The sequence below is a fragment of the Diceros bicornis genome, chromosome 21 (genome assembly GCF_020826845.1).
Source record: "Diceros bicornis minor isolate mBicDic1 chromosome 21, mDicBic1.mat.cur, whole genome shotgun sequence".
NCBI lineage: Eukaryota > Metazoa > Chordata > Mammalia > Perissodactyla > Rhinocerotidae > Diceros > Diceros bicornis.
This window is the reverse complement of record NC_080760.1, coordinates 22,210,464-22,231,401: the sequence shown is the minus strand read 5'-3', so window position 1 is coordinate 22,231,401 and position 20,938 is coordinate 22,210,464. Positions and strand designations below refer to the sequence as shown.

Below are 20,938 nucleotides of genomic sequence, written 5' to 3'. Positions count from 1 at the left end.
TTCAAGTGAAACATTTTATCCCCAAACCTATTTTCCTTGATATAAAAAGTCAGATATGACACATTGCTCAGTGGCAGGCGAGCAAAAGTTCTCTTCACAGCAAATCAGCCAGTGAAAATTAAAATGGTGCTGTCGAGTGCGAGTCAGCTTTTGTGAAAGCAGAGAGAGACAGAGAAGATGGTCTCGGCAAGGCACGGAAGAGACACCCACCCATCCCAGCAGCCTCACTCACTTTCCTTCTGAGCTGTAGCTGTTCATGCTGCCATCTGTAGATTCTCGGCTTGCCTGTCGAGTCATCCAGTTCCTCATTTCCACAGCCAGGCCTGTTTCGGTGCTTCTCTGGACAGTGCTCCGTAGCTTTTTACCTCCTGCTTCTGCACAGACAAAAACAAAAGGGGTGATAGCTTTGTCGTGACCATCTGTTTACAAAGAATATCAGCCCAGCCTTTGAGGTCCTCAGATGAAGAGAACTGCATGGATACAAAGTGCTCTTATTAAGGAGACAGAGAGAAAATGTATTTCAAACAACGTCTTGTGGAGTGGGATGAAAATTTTCTAAAAAATCTTCAAGAAGCACAAAATACCATTGTTTTATTTCCATTTAAAACAGTGTTCAAATTGGTAACAAAAGGAACAAAAAGGTTCAACCGAAGGAAAATAAAATAAGCTTTGTTTTCATTGTAATATTTGAATGCAAGATTAATTTATGCCTGTCTTTTTCTTTTTCTTTCTTTCTGTCATAGTGAAAGAACTAGGCCTTCACATTATTTCCAAAGAACAGGTGGTGAGTAATCTTCAACTCTAGCCTTAACTTTCACATGAAAACCTGTTTTTGTAGGGTGATTGATATTAGAAGGCAAAGAAAACTATAAAAAGGAGATAGCCCTGTTTGATAATAGTTTCACATTTATTGGTAACTTTCAGAGAGATTCTCAGAGGGAAGGAAAAACCCAGCAATGCCATGTGAAATGAGCTTTTTAATTTTTGATCCTGGATAGTCATGTCCAGGATCTTCAACAATTTGGATACGAGGTTTACTTAAAGAAGTCAGTTAGAAGAACTGAAAACTGAGTCAAGTACTGCAAATGTGACGGAGTAAGAAGTGCTATCTAGAGAGGTCGAGGAGGAAGGAGCTTCAGAGAGGCAGCAGGATTTCAGCTGGCCTTGAAAAATCAGCAGATTGGGACCCAAGAAGAGGCAAGAAGAGAGTGTTTTTGGCGAGGGAAGGAGCATAGGCACAGGCGTGAAGATAGGAATGACCATGAGCAGTTGAGGGATGGTGCAAATAATCAACACATATGGAGGAGTAATGGTGGGGGTGAGTCAGATAAGAAACTGAGCTCAAAATATAAAGGGCCTTACATGTTGGAATGTGGAGTTGAGAGACTGCTAAAGCTGGAGCAACAGGGTGATAGTCCCAAACTATTTGTATTAATTTACTTCTTGGTAGGCCTAAATATTTATATACATTGACCATGCATGTTATTAGCTTTTGGGGATATGGTAAGCTCTTTTAGTGCCTGGAATTAAAAATTTAATTAATTAATTAATTAATTTTTTGTGTGAGGAGATCAGCCCCTGTGCTAACATCTGACAATCCTCCTCAATTTTGCTGAGGAAGACTGGCCCTGGGCTAATATCCGTGCCCATCTTCCTCTACTTTATATGGGGCGCCGCCACAGCATGGCTTGACAAGCGGTGCGTTGGTACGTGCCTGGGATCCGAACCTGCAAACCCCGGGCCGCCGCGGGGGAGCACGCGCACTTAACCGCTTTCGCCACCAGGCCGGCCCCAATAATTTAACTTTAGATCAATAAATATTTGCTGATATTGCCAGTGACTTGTCGAAATCCCTTTCACCAAGCCTCTTAAAATATTTGCTCACCATTTTGAAACACTGCTTTAAATTTCATCTATTCTCCACTTCCAACTTCAATGTACATCAAATTTCTTTAAAAAAGTATATGTAAAGTATAAGTTATGACTGACCTACAACTCAGTTCTACAATCTAAGGCTAATATTTTAGATAACAAACATGTTGTACTGATATGAACTATAAGACGATATAAAGCATCCCCCAATGGTGAGGGAAAGCTCTTCTTCACAGAGGAATGTTACTTAATGAATGTAAAAGGAATGATAAAATTTTTAAATTACCAATTTGCAACCTCCAATGGAATAAATGATTTAAATAAGGTACATCAATGAATGCTTCCATCATTAGATAAAAGGATATTCAAATGATTGAAAAAATCACTCCACAAATTGGTTCTACTTGTTAAAAGAAAACATGTACTTCAACACTGGGAGACCTGGCGATCACCATCTTAATCAAGTGATCAAACTTAGTAGCACTAATAGTGGGGCAATCATATGTACCCCGCAATATAAAATGCACAGTATCACCTATCAAGTTGTTCTGGACAAAAATATCCCGTTATTTTTAATCAGGCCTTTGGAAGCAACTTCTAGTTTTCAAAAATACAGAGGATGGAGTAACGAGATAAATGACACAATAAAAAAAATTCAGACAAACCCAGAACTTGGGACTTTGCTCAAGAGAATTGGTCTAGTCTCTTAAAAAAGTTAATATGAAAACAAACAAATAAACTAACAAGGTGGGGGAACTGTCCCAGATTAAAAAAATATTCCAGAGATGTGGAATTTAATCGTTATTAAATACTATGAGTGTACTTTGACCGGTTTCTTTCTGGGAAAAAACAAACAAATTTTAAAAGCAAAATACTCTAAAAGTAATTTTAGGACAAGAAGGAAAAATTTGAAGATAGACTGGATATTAGATGGGATAAGAAAATTGTTAATTTTCCTAGGTAGATAATGGCATGTATTATAAAAAATTTTTCCTTATCATTAGGAGAAACATGTTGAAGTATTTAGATCTGAAATGTTATATTGTCTGCAACTTATTTTCAAATCTTATAGCAAAAAGTACACAACTACATAAAACAAACAGGATAAACATGTTAAAAAAAAAAGATGGGGATGAAGAGTAGAACTTGGTACTCATAAATTTAATATTTATGATTTTATATGAGAATAATCCCCAAATGGCCACATCAAAAAGTAATAAAATTTTGTCCAGGTGTGAACTGGAATCATGGAAGGTGCTAGGCTGGTGTGAGGGAGACAGGCCAATGGCTGAGTCCTGGTCTTTCCATGCAGCTCTACTGTTCACTTCCTGTGAAGAATGCCCATGTGAAAAATAACCATTAAGTGAGACATACAATTTCAGTGAAATGTGAATATGTGGAATGAGGACATGTACAGGAAACATATGACTTTCAAAGAAAATGAGATTCCTAAAGGTCTCAGGACATAGTCTTTGCAATGTCAAAGATCTATTGTTTTTCATTTAATGTCTGATTCTATCACAGCAAAAGTGACTTGAAAATCACTTTTCAAGTGATTTTGGGTGATGGGGTGATGAGAACCAGCCACCATTTGTCAAAGAATAACAATACAACGAGCATGTAATCCTCTTGTTTACAGATTGCTTTTTACAGGCATCCTCTTCAGAACAACTCTAACAATACCCATGTTATGCATACAACACCCAAGGACCCCGCAGGTTACACAGTTCCCTGAAGCCACACAGAAAGTGACAGAACCAGAGTGTACACAGTTCCCTGACTCCAAATTCTTTGCTAGTCACTGATCTGTTGTCAGAATATAACCAGTGCTATTGCGCAGCTGTCTATACTAGCTGTCAACTGCATACAGCAGGCCCTGTTAGCAGCAGCTGGTGGGTGGAAAGGGCAGAGCACAGTGAAGAGGTCAGGCTGTGGTGTCAGACTGCTTCTCTTTGATTCCCCACTCTACCATGTACAAGCTGGGTGACACTGAGCAAGTTCCTTTACCCTCTCTGTTACTCAGTTTTCTCAAACTGAGAAATGGCAATGATAATAATAATGCCTACCTCATATGATTTTTGCGAGGATTAAGGAAAACAATATATTTAAAGTGCTTAGGATAGTGCCTGATATATAGAACATCTTCAACTAATGATACTGTTATTATTATTACTATCAGATAGGAAATCAGAAAACATGTATTCTAGGCCAGTCTCTACCACTAACTAGCTGGCTCTGTGGCCTTCTCTGAATCATATTCTCTCTCTGAGTTTCTGGCTGTTCATTTATGAAAAAGACAGGAGGGGGGAGGGTGAAAGATGATCTCTGATCTCTTTTAGCTCTAAAGTCTATGAGTTTGTGTCATTAGTGTGTGACCAAGACCATGATTAACAGCATACACCGAGGAGATAGTGCTACTCATTGTCATCTGATGGAATCAAGGAATTCTAGGTAATATGCTGAGCATTTATGATAGCTCTTTAAATTTTGTTTTTTTTTGGTGAGGAAGGGTAGCCCTGAGCTAACATCTGTTGCCAATCCTCCTCTTTTTGCTGAGGAAGATTGGCCCTGGGCTAACATCTGTGCCCATCTTCCTCTACTTTATATGTGGGATGCCACCACAGCATGGCTTGATGAGAGGTATGTAGGTCCAGGCCTGGGATCCGAACCTGCAAACCCCAGGGTGCCGAAGTGGAGTGTGTGAAGTTAACCACTACACCACTGGGCTGGCCCCTAAAATGTCTTTTTTTGTGTGTGAAGAAAATTAGTGCTGGGCTAACATCCGATGCCAATCCTGCTCTTTTTGCTAAGGAAGATTGGCCCTGGGCTAACATCTGTGCCCATCTTCCTTTATTTTATATGGGATACTGCCACAGCACGGCTTGACAAGCGGTGCATCGGTGCGCGCCCAGGGTCCAAACCTGGGAACCCTGGGCCACCAAAGTGGAGCGCATGCACTTAACCACTTGCGCCACCAGGCCGGCCCTTTTTAAATGTACTTTTAACTGACACATTTACAGACTTATTTAAAAAATAAATGTATTTTTCAGTACCACAAAACCTTTGCATCACATTCACAATAATACTAATTTAACCTAAATATAATTCACAATGGTGATTCACATTTAATGTTCCAAATGCTCTGCCATGTTATTCGACCTAAAAACTGAATCTATATAACAGTGAATATGTATATGAAGTAAGTGTGGTAAGCAGAATTCTAAGATGGCCCCCATGATTACGTTACTTTATGAGGCAAAAGGGGTTTTGCATATGTAAATAAGGTTGCTAATCTGTTTACTTAAAGATAGGAAGATTATCTGAGGGGGCCTAACATACCCACAGGAGCCCTTTAAAAGCAGAGTGCTTTCTCTGGTTGGTTCCAGAAGAGTCAATTAGGGAGAGCTGAAGCACAAGAAGGATTCAGTGTACCTTTGCTGGCTTGAAGACGGAGGGGACCATGTGGAAAGGACCTGAGATCAGTCTCCAGCTGCCAAGAGCGATACTTGGCTGACAGGCAGCAAAATGCGGACCCCAGGCCTACAACTGCAAGGAACTGGATTCTGCCAACAACCTGAATGACCATGGAAGCAGATCTTCCCCAGAGCCTCCAGATAAGAACTCGGCCCAGCCAACACCTGGATTTCAGCCATGTGATACCCTAAGCAGAAAATGCAGCCATGCCATGCCAGACCCGTGACCTACAGAACTGTGAACTAATAAATGGGTGTTGTTTTAAGCTGCTAAATTTGTGGTAATTGCTAAGCAGCAATAGGTAATTTGTGTGTGTGTGTGTGAGGAAGATTAGCCCTGAGCTAACATCTGTTGCCAATCCTCCTCTTTTTGCTGAGGAAAATTGGCCCTGGCCTAACATTGGTGCCCATCTTCCTCTACTTTATATGGGATGTCGCCACAGCATGGCTTGATAAGCAGTGCATCAGTCCGTGCCTGGGATCCGAACCCGCAAATCCTGAGCCACTGAAGTGGAGCACACCAACTTAACCACTAGGCCACCAGGCCTATCCTGCACAATAGGTAATTTTTTAGATAATTTTTTTAATGAAGAGATCTATAAAAATAACCTATTGTGACCATAGGAGTAGATCAACTAAAATTATTTGTAAGTAAAAAAAAGTGTATATTTAAAAAAAAGTATATATACATATAAATATATACATAATGTATATATACATATATATGCTACACACATATACATATATATGTATAATATATATGTATGTGTGTATGGACATGTTTAAAAATACTCAGGTAGCAAACTATGGCACTAAAGCCCAAATTATGTTGTTGTAGAACCCTTAAACTACTCGCTCTGATGTTAGATATTTTAAGCCAAAGTGCATTTGGAGAAGATGCCTGCAGGTGAAAATCAAGTTCTTGAATTGCAAAACATCACAGGCAGAAAGCAGAACACAGGAGGTGTCCTTGTTATTCTGGTCTGCTTAGTCTGATGACTCATTTACTTGGCACCCTCTATATTCAAAGAAAGCCACTGGATTAAATAAAACGGACCAAAGGGTCAGTTTCTCCTAAAAATATCCGAAAACCAGAAAATCCTTTGAGTGACTTGACAACAAAAATCAAAAGGTCTTCTCTGCTACTGATTTGGAAACTGTCCTAAGCCCCAAGATGAGGCTCACAATGAAATGCAAAACTTAACATCATGGTGACATCTTTCCAAATCTTGTGTCCACAGAACCCATTCCTGCTTGCTCTCACCTAGAAGGCCTCATCTCCTATTGCAGACAGACTTACTTTACAGTCAGAGTTTTCTTGATGGTAACATGGGAAATGATTTATGGGAACAGGTTGAAGACAGGTTGGAAGATTCTGAAAACTGACTTTAATTCTGATCACAATTTATATGCTTTGAGTTCATAAGGCACTATTTTTACATTTTATTCAAAATTACCATTTTCCAGACTGAGTATAATTTGGAGAAGCCATTTGCATTACATTTAAAGAAATTTATTTAAAATGCATTAAAAATTAAAATTTCTAAAATTACTATTCACAGAATTTCAGAAGCTATCTTATGGATCGAGGGTACCTTTCTAGTTTATGTACTTCTTTATTGTGGCAATGAGAAAGCTGAAGTCCAGAGTGGCTAGTCCCTCTTTAGTAGAAGATTTTCATCTTTAAAAAGCTGTACTAATTTCAAATTTCACTTTAACTCTCTTCCATCTTGCTCCTCTAATTTCTCAAACTTTCGAGTACAAGAGTTGCTTCCAGCACTCTCCCCAACCTCCATGGTGGCCACTGTGGACATAACTTCCCATCAGCGGATTTTATATCAAGACACAAAAGAGAATGATTTATTTACCTATTTGATCCCTCAGTATGGGGACACTCGTGAGTCAATAACTATATTTGTGTATAAAGCTTGTGCACTTATATTTATATTTGTCAGGGCTTCTTACTATAATACTCACTATAATGAATATAATTCAAATCTCTGAAAGTCTAAACAAAATAAGGACAAATATCTAACCATTTCTTTTGGGCTAATCCAGGATCTGCATTAACAACTAAAATAAAACAGAAATTAACATTTGATTTCCAAAATTGTTTCAGAGTTTAACACAACTATTCCAACAGCTTTGTCACAACTATTATGAAAGTTACGTAGTTAATAGCTACAATACAATGAGCTACAAGCAGAGGTCACAATTATGGTAGACAGTAGGATGTTTAAATATATTCCCTTTTCCTCCCACCTCTGAAGTTAGATGTGATCACGTGACTTGCTTGGCTAATGAAATATGAGCAAAACTGGCCCATATAACTTCAGGGCAGAAGCTTCAAGAGCTAATAATAACAGATGACTCAAAATTATCGGTCGCTTAACACAAAAAATTTGTGTCTCACTCCTGCTACATGCCCATTGAGAGTCATACTTGTGGCTGTACGCAGGGACCCAAGCTGATGGGAGACACTTGTTGCTATCTGCTTCCACATAGAGGAGGAGGGACATGGTGAGTCACATATCAGCTCTTGAAGCTTCTGCCCTGATGTTGTACGGGCCAGTTTTGCTCACATTTCATTGGCTAAGCAAGTCACATGATCACATCTAACTTCAGAGGTGAAGGGAAAAGTGAATATATTTAAACATCCTAACGTCTACCATAATTGTGACAGATAGACATACCATAGCCATAGACAGTATTCCATTTTCTTGTATCTAAGAGGTTATAAACTTTTGTATTTTTTTTCCTTTTTTCAACATCATTAAAATATATTGACCACTTTGAATATAGCTCTCAATAAAAATTCTGCATTTGATATTCTATTTTATAACTGCTTTCATGGCTTTTGTCTTATAAGTATGCTTAAAGAAATTTTAATCATTCTTTTTGAACTTGAGATTCATATTTTAAATACATTAAAATAATTTTAATAAATTTTTAATTTTAAAATAGTTTTAGATTTACAGGAAAATTGTGATGATAGTAGAGAAAATTCCAGTATATCCTACATGCAATTTCTTGTTATTAACATCTTACGTGGCTATGGTACATTTGTCACAATTAATGAAGTAATATTGATACATGACTATTGACTAAAGTCTCTACTTTATTTAGATTGCCTTAGTTTTTACCTGAAGTTTTTTTTCTGATCCATGATGTCATTACATTTAGTCATTGTGTCTCCTTAGGCACCCCTTGGAGATAGATTTTTAAGGTCTCTAATTCCTGACATTCTTTTTTATTTGTAACTCCTTTTAGTCTGCTCTTTGTATGTGAAATTAATATGCAGTATGATAAATCATTGTAGTATAAATATACCCATTAACGAAACCACTTTAGTAAAAACAATATATAAGTTGAAAATATTCGTCTATAGAAGAATAGAAAATATTTCATGTCATGAGTGAAAAATGCTGAAAGTATGAAAATTTTATCAATACTAAATTAATTTATACTGTATGGCATAATGCAAAGGGACAGAGTTAATATAAATATTTTTAAATTGCTTATTAAAATAAGTTTATGTTTCAGATAAAAATTCAGTTAAAATCACCACTCCTTATGTAACAACTGATTCAGGTAAGGATCAACACCAGATGCTAAAATCATTGGATGAGAGGTTTTTGGGAAACAGGATATTTAGATGGTACCAAAGAATCACCCTAGAGTTTACTTAGTAATCATAAAAGGAAGAATATATCTCTTCCATAGAGAGAAACTGGCAGCTACCTCTTAACCAAGTGATCAAATTTAGCATGCCTAAGAGAAATCTTGACATTATATCTACTGATGGATGTATGAAGTTTATATCACCTATGACATTTTACTTGAATCTAGTCATGTCTCTAGACCTATTGTTCAGTTTACAGGAAACACAAGGAATAGAGAAAATGATCAGACAAATCCAGATTGTTGAACATTCTACCAGACAACTTTGTCTGGACTCTTGGAAAGTTAGTGCCATGAAAAAAAAGTGTAAATACTGTTTTAGATTAAGCATAATAATCAAATACAATGAATGAGCCTTGACTAGATCCTGGATTGAGGAGAAAAACAGGCAATAACAGGTTTTAAAAACACTTTTAGGTCAATTAAAGAAAACTGAATATGGAAGGAATATTAGATGACAGAGATTTTTAAAAAATTTTATTATTTATGTAGTTTTCTTTTTAAATTAGGAGATGCATGGATGCATGCTGAAGTACTTAAGGGTGAAGTATCATGATGTCTGCAACTTACCTTACTCTCAAATGTTCCGCAAAAATACACACTGTGTGTGTGTGTGTGTGTGTGTGTGTGTGTGTGTGTGTGTTATGTATGGGTGTGAAGTGGGGGAGAGAGATAGGAAGAATAAAGTCAATTAAAAATTGGTCAATCTGTCTAGTGGATGTTCATTGTGCTACTACTTTTTTGTATGTATAAAGTATTTCACAATAAAAGCTGGGAAAAATTCAATTACTAAATTTAAAACAGAGGAAGAAAAGAGCTATTGTTTCTTGACTTACTACATGTGGAGATGCTTTGGTTATAAAATCCATTTATCTCCAGTCCTCATAAGAGTGTTGTATGGTGGTTATTATTACTATCACTTTCTATATGAGAAAACTGCCTAAGTCACACAGCTGGCAAGTGATATAGATGAGATATGAACCCAAATCCCAGCAATGTCAAAGCCTATGTTTGTTTCTCAAAGCATGCTGGTTTCCATCTTCACTTAGTATTTTGGACACTAATTTCTAATTCCAGAGTAATCAGTGACTTGGAACCTCATGTTCTCCCTGCATATCAAAATAAACTTAAAATAAATTGTTTTATGGACACTGTTGAAATTCTGATCTTTCATGCTTTCTTGTTCTCTCAGGAAAAATGGGAAAATGTCAATTTCATTACTAAATTCTGACTTCATGAACATAATGGCAACATATATTTATGATAAAATTCAAACAAATGTGCCAGAAATAGCTATATACACACGCATTTCTACCTATCAGCATGTCATTTTAGACCTATCCACACCAAAAAGTGGAGATTTCATCAAATGATGCCACGGCAGTCAAATAGTATTAAATACATTGTAAAAAATTGTGGATTTGCCAGCATGTGGAGTTGAAAAGGACCTTGACATTTTTGTGTCTTGATACTCATCTGTAAAACAACGTGGCCACTACAAGAACAGAAGATTACAGACCAATATCACATAAGCACAGATGCAAAATCTTCCACAAAATATTAGCAAATTAAACCCAACAATGTATAAAAAGAATTATACACCACGACAAAGTGGGATTTATCCAAGTTATGCAATGCTGGTTAAACATTCGAAAATCAATTAATATAATCCATCACATCAACAAGCTAGAAAGAAAAATCACATGATCATATCAATAGGTGTAGAAAAAGCATGCGACAAAATCCAACACCTATTCATGATAAAAACTCTCAGTAAACTAAGAATAGAGGAGAGCTTCCTCACCTTGATAAAGAATATCTATAAAAAAACTTACAGCTAACATCATGCTTAATAGTGAGAAACTTGAAGCTTTCCCATCAAGATCAGGCACCAAGCAAGAATGTTCCTTCTCACCACTCCTTTCAACATCATACTGGAAGTTCTAGCTAATTCAATGAGACAAGAAAATGAAATAAAAGGCATACAGATTGAGAAGGAAGAAATAAAACTATCTTTGTTCACAGATGGCATGATTGTCTATGTAGAAAATCTGAAAAAATCAACATGAAAACTCCTGGAACTAATACGTGATTAATAGCAAAGTTTCAGGACACAAGGCTAGTACACAGAAGTCAAATGCTTTCCTATATACCAGCAATGAACAAGTGGAATTTGAAATTAAAAACACAATATCACTTACATTAGCATCCAAAAAAATGAAATACTTGGGTATAAATCTAACAAAATATGTACAAGATCTATAAGAGGAAAACTACAAAACTGATGAATGAAATCAAAGAACTAAATAAATGGAGAGATATTCCGTGTTCATGGATAGGAAGACTCGATATTGTTGAGACATCAATTCTTCCCAATTTGATCTATAGGTTCAATGCAATCCCAATCAAAATTCTAGCAAGTTATTTTGTAGATACTGACAAACTGATTCTAAAGTTTATATGGAGAGAAAAAGACCCAGAATAGCCAACACAATATTGAAGGAAAAGAAAACGTTGGAGGACTGACAGTATCCAACTTCAAGAGTTACTATAAAGCTACAGTAATCAAGAGAACGTGGTACTGGTGAAAGAATAGACAAATAGATCAATGAAACAGAATACAGAGCCCAGAAATAGACCCACATAAATATAGTCATGATGTTTGACAAAGGAGCAAAGGCAATACAGTGGAGCGAAGATAGTGTCTTCAACAAATGGTGCTGGAACAACTGGACATCCAGTGGCAGGGCATAGAGGCTACAAACTAAAAGAACAGAATCAGGAGGTTTAAAAATCTCTGTCCAATGAGATGTTTAGTTGGAGTTACACTTGAAACTGACTGGAATCAAACAGACTGTAAGCCTACTGAATTTTTGAAGGACCTGTATAGAAAAAAATAATTACTAGCCCACTTACAAGTTTGTTTAACCCCTGTTTAACTACTGAGTTTCCTAATCTGCACTAGCAAGAAGCAGGCTATGAAGCCTCCTCTTAACGCAAACCTTTGTGCCATGAAGAAAAAAGGACAAAGAAACACTTTCCAGAAAACAGAACCAAGGTTGCCAGATGAGTCAATCGACAAATGTATTCTACTGTCAATCTTTGCCATTCCTTCTGAGTGGGATTTGATAATTCCTGTGGATGACTGATGCTTTGTGTTTCCTATTCTCCCCTTTCAAAAAGAGAATTTTTATTTTGGTTATCCTGTTACTACTGTACCATTTCAATTGGATGTACTGGAGGCAGATAACTTGTCTTTAGGTTTACAGGTCACTATCATATGAAAAGCCACATGTGGATATAAGGGAGAGAACTACACATCCCTCAAAGATCCTACATGTAGTAAATGGATGACATTTTAAGGTGAAATTTCTGGGGAGAGACTATGTTCTATATGCAAAATAAGAGTGTGCATGGATATTTTGGTGGCCAAATCTGAGAAAAAGTTAAAATTAAGAGAGCCAGATTCTTTACCTTGGGTTTCTTCCATAGATTTTTTTCTTTTCCTGTCTGCTTATGTTTATTGAGCAAAGAGGAAAATATCCAAATAGCAAACCAGTATTTTAAAGAATTAAAAATAGGGAATTAGGCTGCACCTAACCGTTTTTTCCCACTGGTAATTATTTAATATTATTAAGTGGATATTTCTTAATACTTTTGGCTCACCAGCCTTTAAACCTTCTTCCTATACATGAGAAATAATGCATTCTTCAATTGCAGAAGCTAAAACTGTCAAGTGTCATTTTTCCACTCTGCCTGGCAATTACGGCATGAGCACATGGCCAAGGTTCTGCTGAGACACCACTGCCCCAAAATTTGAATCTGAAGCTACTGAAGTAAAGAAGCAGAGACACTACAGGCTCCCATTCTAACGAGCGTGGTGGCCACAGTACGTAATTTCCTCGAGTAGTCCTACAGCAGTATGCAGTGATTCAACATCAATTTTGACACTGGTGTAAGCTGTGACATCTGTGCCAAGCAGCAGTGGTAGTTCGGTAGGGCTAGTTTTGCAGTATGGTTTGGGGCAACATTCCTAACTTCTAGCCCAGGATCTCCAGTCTTCCTAGAGATTCTGTGACCTATCCAATACCCCTTAGCAAGACCTTTTCTATCTAAATTGCTAGAATCGGTTTCTGTTGATTGCAGCTAGGCACCCTAAATGAAATATATTGCATATGCGTTTTATAATTTGTAATAGAAAAATACATTCCTCATTTATACGGAGCTAAGTATACCCAACTTCTAGGTGTAGCACAAAGAATACACGACGTTCAAGCACTCTTGTACCTGCAAGAATGGAAAGTTATGTAATCAATTTTGTCCCTTCCAGCTCTAATAGCTTCTTTCTATTCCATTATATGATCAGAGACACCAATCAGATACTTGTCCACTCATTCATTCACTATATATTTGCTAAGTACTTACTTGGTGTAAGGCACTGTGTGAGATAAATATATGCTACATTGGATCATATAATTCTTGATTATATGATTTTACAATTTAGTAGGCGAGGTAAGATAGTAAATAAATAATGACAATCCAAGGCAATATATTCTAAGCACTATGAGTGATATTAAGTTATCTAGAGCTGTGCTGTCCAATAGAACTTTGTGTGAATGATGGAAATGTTCTATAATTCTATACTGTCCAATAAGGTAGTCACTAGCCATGTGTAGCAACTGAGCACTTGAAATGTAGCTAATGTGACAGAGGAACTAATTTTTAATTTAATTTGATTTTAATTTCTTTAACTAAATAAAATTTAATTTAATTTGATTTAAATTTAAATAGTCATATGTGACTAGTGCTTCCGGCATTGGACAGCACAGATCTAGAGGTTCAGAAAAAAGGTAAAAATATTTTGAAATGGGATCATAGGGGAATAATAACCATAATAACACTAGTTCTTAACATCTCTCCAAGATAAGTATTATTATATACATTTCACATAAAAATGAGGAAACTAAGGCTCAAAGAAATTAAGTATCTTGCTGGTTTACACAACTAGGAAAACGTGGAGCTAATATCTCAAACCTAGGTCTAACTCCATGCCTGTTCACTTTTTCCTTTACCTATAGAAGCTTCTTTAGCTTCTGAAGGCTTCATAGAATAGATGGGATATGAGCTGAGCTTTGAAGGGCAATTAGACAGATGTCCGTACAGTGGTAGAGGAAAAACAGAAAGAAAGGCATGAACAAAAATTTGGAGGCAAAGAGCAAGAAGCCCTAGTTTTATTGAATCGCTAGGTTCCTAAAGGGGCTTGGAAGGCAGGGAAGCTAAATTGTATGTAAAAACCAGATTGTTAAAGACTTTGAATGTCAGGAGAAAAGGCTTTATTTAGTAGGAGATGGGAATGTACTGACATTTTTGGGGGAAGAGTAGTGTCAAGATCAAGATGACATTTAGAAGAATTGATACAGGAGCAATGAAGTTAGATTGGAGCGGGGAGATGCAGAAGGTGGAGAGAGCAGGTTGGGAGACTCTCAGATGATTTTAAAGGTGAGCTAATGTGGTCCCAAACTATCAAGGGGACAATGAGAACGGCAACAAAGAAATACAACTGAGAAAAGTTGGGGAGAAAGCACTTCCTTGGCAGAAGTTGCCAACTGGTGGCACACATTTGGTCAACATGTAAGTTTTGTTTGACCCAAATAAGGTTTACATTTTTTCATTTAGGTGCCAACATTTTAAAATGTAAAGATTTTAAGTAAACATCCGGATTTATAGCTTCGCTTAGGGAAAAAAGAAAAGTAAATTTGTCAACCCTGGGTTGATACTCAATTTGGCATCAATTAGCTAGAACTGAGCATTTACCATTCTTTTTGAATGGGTAAGCTTTCTCTAGCTTTTCAGAGTCCTTGCCTTTTCTCTTCATATTACATCTGGCCTAATTCACTGATGTATGTTACCTTCCCGGCCTCTGATTTATAGGAATAATGAGGGAACAACTGATCACTGAAATAGCTAAAATAAATGGTCCTTTCATTTGACTCTTATTAGGCAAAATCTAAATCTTAAGAAATGATACTTCAAAACTAAAATTGATACTATCATTTTTGTTAGCTTTTTCTTCAATTGTTCAAATAGTATTATATATACATAGCATTAAGAAAATCCCCTTCCTCTCCAATCAAACACCATTACAATATGAGGTAGAACAAATATGTAGAATGTTTGTCTGATCAATAATAAGGGCCAAATTAAGAACAGCAGAGAGTATTTTCATTAAACCATAGTTCTTGGCAGCAGTGGGATGCTGCCATTACAATTTTCTAGTGGGTTTCTTTTGTAAGTCATTACATACAAGTTGTCTCCATAGGGAAGCTGATCCCCATTACTAGTTTTGAATTTAGTGAACCTACTGAAGGATGAAAGCAAACTGGTGTTTAACTTGACTTTTGTATTCAAGTTTTAAATTATTTTAAGGGTAATGTTTGGACACAACAGTGAAAGATTCTGGATGTTAAATTAAAAAGGTAATATTTGATAAGCACTCTGAGTGGAACTGTTCTTTATTTTTTTTAGTCCAAATCTTTTCCTTCACCTTATCTGCCTAGAATGTAAATCTAATATAAAAATATTGTGCTATTGTTGAATATGGTATGGACTCATTTATGAAATGATTTGTTGTACGTAATCAATCATAATCTAGGAAAGGTGATATCCCCTAAGATAAGATACATATTTAGACTATAACTGTCTATCCATATCCTGCCCCTAATATTGGTATTGTGAAGACGTGCAAAAACTATGACCACTGAATTTTAAACAGTCTAGATGACATATTACAATTTAAAAACAGTATAAATATAATGGATAGCAGTCACTTATACTAATATTCAGCTTGAAAAAAATAGTAGAACTATATACTGTTATTAGTAATAGACCCTTATTGGATACCTACTATGCTAGGCAAGATGTCTGTACTTAGGAGGACTACATTTAAGTGTATGGAGAATTTTTTATCCCAATGCAGCGTGGGCAAAGTACTAAGCTCCATTTTAACCAAGTGGGACTGCTTATTAAGAATTAAGTGTATTATTTACCATCACAAAGATTAGAATAAGACAATATCTTTTATACTCTTATCGGTTGCATGGCCTCTTAAAGAGCAGGTGAGAATTAAATAGGTCTTTCTATTGCAGTCTTTTAGTTCCTTTTCTGTTAATTCCTCATAGCTTCACTATTACATGTAAAGAGACTTTCCTCAGTTTTTCTGGTGATTTTTAAACTATTCTTAATTCTTAAATGGTTTTCCTGTAATTTAATTTTCAAGCTAGTAGCATGCAAAAGAAATTAAATGAGTTAATTTATTCAGTTAAATAGTATTAAGTTCTTTTCTGTACTATTGCCAAGCCATATTTTGACCAACAAAGGCAGGCCATAAAATCAAGCAAATCAAATTAATCACATATTATATGTACATAACTGAACAAGAATCACTAGCCCAGAACCACAGGTAACATTTAGATAGCCTCTGAGAAACCGGGTCTACCAAGTATTAGGAAATGTGCCATTTTCCTACATTATATGACTATAATCATTTGCCCTTGAATCTATGGGTGGGAAGTTGTGGGGTTGCTTCTACCAAGAACGGTAACTTTTCTTTGAAATGGTTCCTTCTTTCTTAGAATTACCCGTAATGTTTAAAAATTATACAAACAGTAATATCTACATTAGAGAGATAGACTCAATGTTGGGGCCAAGGAGTTTACACAGTGAAGGTAATACTTATCTCATAGGGTTCAACGATAAAATAAATAAACATAATTTATAAACTGTTAAATAACATGTCAGGTACTATCGTCACTACTTTTACTTTAAACAGAAAAACCACTCAGAGATTTGGAGAACACTTATCTAGAATATAACCAGGGACAAGGAAACAAAAAATAAAATAAAGGGGCCAGCCCCGTGGCATAGTGGTTAACTTTGATGCACTCTGTTTTGGTGGCCCAGGTTCACAGGTTCATATCCCAGGCGCTGACCTACACCACTCGTCAACCATGTGTGGCAGCAAACCACATACAAAATGAAGGAAGACTCGCACAGATGTGGGCTAATCTTCCACAAGCCAAAAAAAAGGAAGATTGGCAACAGATGTTAGCTCAGAGTGACTCTTCCTCAGCAAAAAAATAAGTAAATAAAATAAGATTAAAATAAAATAAAATAAATAAAATAAAATAAAATAAAAAAGAACTGCAAGCATACGAAAAAGACGCTACAAAGGCCAGTCAACAATCTAAACTTATTTTGCTTCTAGGAATGCTCTTTTCATCCTTACTGAAGTCAGCCCCAGTGAGATTTACAATCTGTGGCCAAGCTGTTTAACTTCTCTAAGTCTCAGTTTTCGCATGTGTAAAATGATGAAAATAATAACTTCCTTGAAGAATTATTGTGAAATTAAAGGAATGTGGCACATAGAAGGTGCTCAATAAATGGTAATTATTATTATTATAGTTGGTTTTCAAGACTATAGCATATTAGAAGAAAACGCAGTACAGTAGTGAAGAAACAATACATAGAGTAGTTAGGATTATAAACTCCAGAACCAGATTATGGTTTGGATCCCAGCTCTACCACTTACTAGCTGTGGACTCTGGGCAGATTGTTTTCAAAGGTGTGTGGGAGGCCTCTGATACCAGGTCGCGAGAGACTGAGAACTACTGCTGACACCTGAATCCATGTTTAACCCTCACTTTTTCAGGACACCCTTCTCTAACCCCTAAATTAGGTTTTCTTATATCTCTTATTGCACTCTGTACTTCACCTTCCTAACACTTGTCCCAGTTATAATTACATAGTTATTTATATTAATGTCTATCTATCTCCATTAAACTGTAAGCTCTAAGAGGGTAGGGAGCATACCCCTGTAATTGAGAGACTACCATAGCAACTAACACATCAAATAGCCTCAATGAATATTTTTGAATGAATGAATGAAAACAATATAGTCTCTCCAAAGGCTTGGTGCTTCTTGTGTAGAATGGTCATGTCTGGATATGCTGTATAAGAATGAAATGAGAAGATGGTACCAGAAGACAATATATTTGAGATTATTTAGTTATTGCACTGCTTCTGAAAAGACACACACAAAAAAGTTTAGCTTTAAAATCAGATTAGCTTACTGAACTGATTTACTCAAATCACACTGGTTAGTAGACCACTGTCCTCTTAAGACAAGTTGTTCTCAACTAGTGTGAAAATTATATGTTGCGATGGATTCACTTTTCTTCATAAATTAGAATGGTTTCACAGTTATGACTATAAAGGTACTCCAGAGTAAGCTCATGAGAGTATGTTATCCACATGAACTTCATGTGCCCTGTGTGGGTGTCTCAAGAACAACAAAAAAAATTGTGGAGAAACACTGCTCTAGGCCAGTGATTTTTAACAGTTACAACTCTGTAGGGTATGTTGAAACAGCCTCAAAAATCTCAGGACTTCCAAGGTGGTAGGAATACTGCAAAAACCAAGAAGAAAGTTAGGAATTTTTCTCTTGGCTGTAAAATGACCATAATCCAGTGGAAAGACCTCTCATTAATGGGGAGTGCCTCCTCTCTAGTTAGTAGCAGAGAACTATATGTTTCACTTTAAAAACGCTGGCTTCCTTATGGAACATTTTGTTTTGGCAACTTGAGAAGCCATATTACGGGACAGAAATCTGTTCCAATTTCCCATGTGTAGGAATTTCCTTTGGGATTAGTCTGTATAAGCCAAGGTTAAGCAAATGTACTTTAAATTTTGAAAATTTTCACATTTACAGAAGGTTTTCTTGCCTCAAAAAGGCGTTTAGGATGGTATTTTGTAAATCCAACAATTTTAGTTACAACTTAAGAATGATGATAGTTTATTTGAAGCAAACCCAAGACTAAAAATTTGGCGTAAAATTAAAAATTGAGAAATAAATCTACAATAATGTTGTTTTATTTAATATATTTTCAGTTTGAGAAAACTGAAACTGGATTTGAGTTCTAGCTTCACCACTTACCAGGTCAGAGTATAATAATCTAGTATAGCCTGGAGATGAGTGCATGGGTTGTGCTGTGGACTGCCTGGGTCCATATGCTAACTCTATTACCTACTATCTGGGTGACCCTGGGCAAGTTTCTGAACCTCTCTCTGCCTTAGTTTCCTCATTCGTAAATGGGGATAATAAAAGTACTGCCTCATAAAGTTGTTGTGGGCCTAAAAGAGCAAATACATGTCAAGTTCTTAGAACAGCGCCTGGCTAATATTAAATACTGAAAATTTTACCTACAATTATGATCATTCATTTACCCAATTTGATTTGCTAATTTCTTGACTTGTTTACATTTCCTGAGGTTTTAAACATTTAATTATAGAAAACAAGTGAAATGTAAATGTACAAACAAGAACAGCAAAGGATTAGTATAAAAATGAAAAGTCCTGTTTATATAGGAAAGTACCCTACTATTAAACCTCTGTATTGATCTATAGAAAACTGCTACTATAACAATAAGCTAGAAGAAATCTGGATAGTTCTAACTAGAGAATTACTCTGAAGAGCACTTTCCAGACAAATGATTAATCCTCCATCTTCCACCTCCCTAACCCCCACCAGGAAATATTGGCAAAAAATTTATTTCAACCTGTTCTTAGAGCAGGTACTAAATCAGGGCTTACTACAGATTTCCTAGTAAGAGGTCATTGATTGTTATGGAATAAAAGCAAAACAATCCTACTACATACAAGAATAAAGTTAACATGACCATAACTAACCTACTCTGGATATACATCTAAAGATGAACACAGTTTGCAACTAGCATATCAATAAATTAATAAACAGTATTTCAAGTGTTGGGATGCTATTAATTAGCAGTCAATTCTTTGATTTACAAACTATATTTTCAGTGTTAGTTGTTAAATCTTATAGGAAAGTTCCTCATAAAGAAAACATATGCTCTGTTATTCCAAACTTTATGAAGGATTTGAAACCACTTGGCGAAAAGTTTAAAACAGTGAATCCCCTCCCTGTTTTTCTCATTAGCTTAATTACAATGGCATCACTCAAACACCAAGATAGACAAGCAATAGTCTGATTTATAGTATTGTGCCCTGTGAACAAGGTTCCAAGTGTCCACAGCACAAACCCGCCTTTAGTACTGTCAATCCTCGACCTGCCTCTCCATTGTCACCTCTTCCCTTCATCCAGATCTTGACTTTTTACAGGCTGAGATTTCTGTTTCAAAGTTTTGCTGCTATTTTCCCTTTAATTTTTCAGTATTTCTGTCCTCAAGGCCAAAATGCTCATACTGAGACTGCGGGAGCAAACAAAAACAAATAGAGTGGGGTGCACCCAACAGGCGCCGCCTTGCCTCCCACCCGTCTACATGCTCATTCAGCTTCCAAGCACTTGACAATTCAACTTCACTAGGAGAGCCGTTTCCCAAGTCAGCGCCTGTGGAGCTCTCCAAATAACCAATAAACAGAACTTCTCCCTGGCTCCGCTGGCGCGCTCTGGGGTCTCTCGCCCCCAGCAGAGTCCGGAGGTGGTAGGGACACTGCTACTTGGAATTCTCTTTCCCTCCGCCAACCCTCCAACCACCGACTTTCCGAGATGCGAGACGTAAACAGAAACGCCAACTACACACAGTCTCACCTCCTTCTTCCTCCTCCAGGGAGTTCATGCAGGGAAAGTAGCCGGCCAGTGCCTCGAAGGAGGCGGAGAGGCTGCTCCGGCTCTGGGAGCGCTGCATGGAGCGTCCCGCAGCGCCGGCGCCCCCCAAGCCCTGCCGGCCCATCTTGGACGAAGACCCGCTTTTTCCGCGGTACAAGATACGAGGCGTCTTGGCGGCTGGGGCGCGGCGACCGCAGCGCTTCGGCGGCCGAGACGGTGCCGCGGGACCCTCGGGTTCTGGCCCCTGCCCCCCTGACCCGCCCCGGACCAG

The 20,938-nt window shown here is 37.0% G+C and overlaps 1 protein-coding gene across 9 annotated transcripts in view; it reads right to left on the bottom strand.

Moving 5' to 3' along the window:
* The window catches only part of RIMS2 (regulating synaptic membrane exocytosis 2), a 618,814-nt gene that overhangs the window by 8,767 nt on the left and 589,109 nt on the right, over positions 1-20,938 (bottom strand). For 8 of the 9 annotated variants that reach the window (XM_058564761.1, XM_058564763.1, XM_058564762.1 and 5 more), the window contains one exon: positions 233-374. In XM_058564761.1, coding sequence (XP_058420744.1) covers positions 233-374 — 142 coding nt within the window. Of the gene's footprint in view, positions 1-232; positions 375-20,649; positions 20,847-20,938 lie in introns of those variants that run through there. The other variant, XM_058564766.1, reaches the window with a different exon arrangement.